Here is a 4,608-nt window from a genome sequence, read left to right as displayed (position 1 = left end):
TGTTAAATACCAAGCTGTTCTCTCTCAGGGCTGGTGGAGAATATGGAAAGGACCACGGGCTGTCAAAGGAACAAACAGATATCTGTCTTGGAAGAAGTACAGCCAGAATGCTCCTTAGAAGCCGGGATGGAGAGAGCTGTCTGGCGTCCTTTGGACGTGTTGTCAGGAGAGACTAGTTCCGGGAGGAGGACATCGGGCTTGGCAAAGTAGGGGGGCAGTGAAAAACTCTTTAAGGAGATGACACAGTGGCTGCCAAGATGGGCTCAAATATACGGACAGTTGTGATGCCGGTGCTGGATCTGGTGTTGTGTTCTGCTGCACCGAGGGTCGCTGTGGTAGTCATCGGGTGCCAATTGGCGACTTGATAGGATTAAGAGGGAAGGGGTGGCGTCTAGTCTGTCAATGGGATCAGGGCCAATGAGGCTTCTGTGTGGGCATGGCCTTCTGGGAATTCCTGGATGTCCTCCTTGGAGGCACACAGGCAGAGTCGTCTGTCTGTCTGTGTGTCGCTCTCTCTTGGCTCACTTCCTTGGAGACTCTCTACTGACAAGACACATGGCACTCCACTGATAGACCTCGTTCCCTGGGAACTAGAGAAGCTACGTGGAGACCCCTGCCAATGCTGAGATGCTCACAACGCCACTGGATCCAAAGACTTTCTACCCACTGGCCTGTGATCATCTTGCATTCGGCGCCATTGCATGTGTTTCTTAAGTCTGAAGAGGACTTTATAGATTGGTATCGGACATACGGGCTAATGTCGGACATATGGGCTTGGACTGGACTGGATTGGTATGGACTGGACTGGATTGGTATGCTTGATGTACAATTGGTATGGTATTAGACTGGACTGGATTGGTATGCTTGATGTACAATTACCTTTTATATTAAAACTCTCTCATACACACGAGCTTCTATGGATTTGTTTCTCTAGTCTACCCCGACTCACACAGTCGCTATGCCAGCTCAGTGGTACCCACCACCACCACCAGCTCTGTTTTCTTCGCTGCTATTCCTCAGAGCCGAGAGCAGCACCTGCCAACTAGCCCAATGCCATCCAATCAAGGTGATTCTGACTTATAGGGTTTCTTAGACTGTAAATCTTAGGCCGCCTATATAGGGTTTCTTAGAAGACTATAAATCTTTATAGGAGCAGACAGCCTCATTTCCCCTAGAGCCTAGCAACCCAGCGCCTATCCTACGGTACCACTAGGAGCCTTACACCTACACTCACTCACTAACCTGGATTCTGACTCATAGCGAGCCCACAGGCCAGGGTAGAACAGCCCCTGTGGGTTTCCGAGATGGCAAATTACAGGAGTGATGACTTCTGTAATTTACAGGGGAGAGTTGCATCTTTCTCCCGCTGAGCAGCTGGTGGTTTTGAATCGCTGACCTTGTGATTAGCCGCTCAACTTGTAACCCACTGCCCGCTACTAGGGCTCCCCTTTACAGCTAGCACACCCAATCCTAGGATCAGTGAGTCGATTATAACGTATGGCGACTCTATTGGACAAGGTAGAACTTTGGATTTCCAAGGCTATACAATCTCTATGAGGGCAGGAAGTCTCACGTCTCAACCGCAGAGTGGCTGGCGAGTTTAAAACTGCTGACCTTACAATTAGCGGCCCACCTTATAACCTGTGATCCCACTGGGTCCTTGTACACCTGCCAATAAGCCAATTCTGACCCACAGTGACCCTGTAGGACAGGTTAGAAGTACACTTGTGGGTTTCCGAGACGGTAACTCTTGACGGGGAAAGAAAGTCTCGTCTCTCCTTCGCCCATAGCACACAGCAGGAGCGAGGTCAATGTTTGACCAAAAGGTTCGACAGTAGCTGTCCAGTGAGCCAGCAGCTGCAGAATTCGCTGTGGCCAGCAGAAGGCGCACAAGCGCTTCGTTCAGAACCGACTGCAGTGCCCTTGGTTGCCCAGTTGGGGGAGGCCTCGGGCTACCTGCTGGATGAGTCGGGGCAACGCGAGAGGGCAGGGTCAGGGCGCTCACTTACGGCCAGTGAGCTCGAAGAGCACGCGGTCATTGAGGCCCAGCCTCAGCTCTGGCATTCCGGACAGAAAGACCTTGAGTTTGATGGTGCCTACAATCTCACTCAGCAGGACGCTGCCGTTGGCATTGACCTGGAGATGCACACATGGGGGTGAGGGGGAAGAGAGGGGCGCTTCACAAGTCTGGACTCCTTCCCCCGGCCCAGGCCCTGGAGGAAGGAGGCGCTCACCAACAGGTTGACAGATTCAATGACATCAATGAAGACTTCATTCTTCTTGTACTTGAGGCCCTCGGAGCGCCAGGACACCGCATTGGTGACGGTGGGAGGCACTCGAGATTTGCCGGTATCCAACTTGTTGCCCTGCTGGGTGATGTACCTGGCAGCGAGGGCGAGCAGCTGGTCTACCAGGGCCCACCCGAGGTCCCGCCACACGGGTGGTCCAGCCTCTGGCTGCCCCTGACCCACTCACTCCTGCAGGATCTTGCTGTCGGTGGTCTGCGGGAAGCCGAAGTCCATGAGCTCGTCCAGCAGCTCGTAGACGATGACAAAGTTGTCCCGGATGCTCTCCTCCTCCAGCTCCTTGAAGTACTCCGAGAAGACCTATTGCAGGAGGGGAGACAGACACTCAGACGGGCGTGACTCCTGCTGTGGCTCTGGCCATGGGCTGCGATGTCCTCCACTCAGTCAGCCCGGGAGCCACCAGGCATTTATTGAGCACTTGCTGTATGCCTGGGCAGGTGCTGGGGGCGAATCAGGCAGACAGAAGCCCTGCCCTCGGGGAACACTCTCAAACTCACAGTCCCTGAGTTGATTCTGATTCATAGCAACCCTACAGGGCAGGGTAGAACTGCCCCGGTGGGTTTCTTTATGGGAGTAGAAAGTCCTATCTTCCCCCCAAGGAGCGCATGGTGGTTTCGAACTGCCGACCTTGCAGTTAGCAGCCCAATGCACAGACTAGCGAAGGAAATCCTTCATATAGAAATACATCCAAGTTCACAGACTGGCAGGGTTCTAAATCACGGGCCACTGAGGATCCAGGAATACGCATTCCAAGCTCCAGGGGAAATGGTACAGCCAGGGTGGACGACGGCTTGGTGGCTCTTTAAAACGTTACACGTGGCATTCTCCTACGGTTCAGCAATCCCACCCCTAGGTGTGTGCGCAGCAGAAGTGAGCCAAATCGCCAACGGACACCGGTGCCCCAGTGATTCACAACAGCCCAAAGGCAGAAACACCCCAAATGTCCAGCTCCGGATAAAGGAATGGATACACACCATGTGGTCCACACATGCCCTGCGACGACGACAACGGAAATCCTGCTGCATGCCCCCCAAAACGTGCAGAGGGAAATAAGTCAGCAGAAAAGAACAGAGCAGTAGGCTGGCAGGTGACATCTACAGAAGCCAAAGATGATTGGTGGCTACTGGAGGTGGGCGGGCAGGACAGGGGGGCGGGGTTCAGACTGGCCAGGTCACACGGCAAAGGAAACGGGAAGCTGGGGCTGGCACTCAGGCCCCTGGAAGATCTGGGGGCCCCTGCCCTGTTGGGAGGTGTCCCACAGGAGCCAGTGAGAACTTAAGAGTGATGGGGCTCCAGGAGGTCAGAGACCGCTCTGCTGAAGGCGGTGAGCAGGACAGGCACAGACAGACAGACAGATAGACAGACAGACAAAGCGGCCAGCCAATGGGAGGCCAGCACTTACCTCCACGGTCTTGTAGAGGAAGGAGTACACCAGGGAGGCATTAGAATTCTTCAGGGTGGTGGCCACCACTGCAGGCAGCGAGGTTAAGGAAAAGAGGTTTCTTTGGAAAGGGCCAAGGGACCCCCACCCCCTACCTGCCCTCTGCCCTGGCCCCCCGGCCCCAGGCGGATACAGTAGAGGTTGCTGTGTTTGATCCACAGGAAGTGGACGCGGCCGTGGCTCAGCAGCGGGGCCAGGGCCCCCTCTTCCTCGCGCTGCATGAGCAGGGGCATGAAGTACTCGATCTCACTCATGGCCACATCTCCCTTGTAGTTGCGGCTGATCAGGGGCTGCGGGCCGTGGAAGGGGCCTGGTCAGAGTTACGGCGCGAACCCTAGGCCCCTCCACCCTCGGCATCCTAAGTTTTTTGTTTGTGTATTTAGATTTACAGTGTTGTATTTAAAACAGAAAACCAAAAGTACAGATTGCATTTGGGGGCAATTAAAATGCTTGCATTTTTGAAAGCTCAAGCTAAAAATAACGAGAAACACATATAATTGTTCTATTTTGTTCATTTTATTCTAAGAATAGAGCCTTTTTCAGAGGCAGATAGCAAACTGGTCAAATTTGTACTTGGGACGTTTCTCTATACTCAACAAGAAGTTTCAGAGGCTACTACACAAATCAGTTAGTCTAAAAAAAAAACCAACAACAAATCAGTTAGTCTAAACTCCTTTTGTGTGTGTGTGTGTGTGTGTGTGTGTGTATCAAACCTTCCCTTTATTTATTTTAATCATTTTATTGGGGGCTTATACAACTTTTTTTATTAATCATTTTATTAGGGGCTCATACAACTCATCACAATCCATACATACATCAATTGTGTAAAGCACATTTGTACATTCATTGCCTTCATCATTC

General features: G+C 52.4%; 1 protein-coding gene across 1 annotated transcript in view; it reads right to left on the bottom strand.

Moving 5' to 3' along the window:
• The window catches only part of AP1M2 (adaptor related protein complex 1 subunit mu 2), an 18,871-nt gene that overhangs the window by 8,848 nt on the left and 5,415 nt on the right, over nt 1-4,608 (bottom strand). Inside the window, exons 2-6 of the mRNA XM_045290290.1 lie at nt 3,881-4,037; nt 3,709-3,776; nt 2,476-2,606; nt 2,235-2,382; nt 2,010-2,136 (exon numbers count right to left, since the gene is read on the bottom strand). Of these exons, the coding sequence (XP_045146225.1) occupies nt 2,010-2,136; nt 2,235-2,382; nt 2,476-2,606; nt 3,709-3,776; nt 3,881-4,037 (631 nt within the window). The remainder of the gene's footprint in view (nt 1-2,009; nt 2,137-2,234; nt 2,383-2,475; nt 2,607-3,708; nt 3,777-3,880; nt 4,038-4,608) is intronic.

The sequence above is a fragment of the Echinops telfairi genome, unplaced genomic scaffold (assembly GCF_000313985.2).
Source record: "Echinops telfairi isolate 266 unplaced genomic scaffold, ASM31398v2 ScPeMD7_36;HRSCAF=134, whole genome shotgun sequence".
Classification (NCBI taxonomy): domain Eukaryota; kingdom Metazoa; phylum Chordata; class Mammalia; order Afrosoricida; family Tenrecidae; genus Echinops; species Echinops telfairi.
This window is presented reverse-complemented; position numbering and strand designations above follow the sequence as displayed.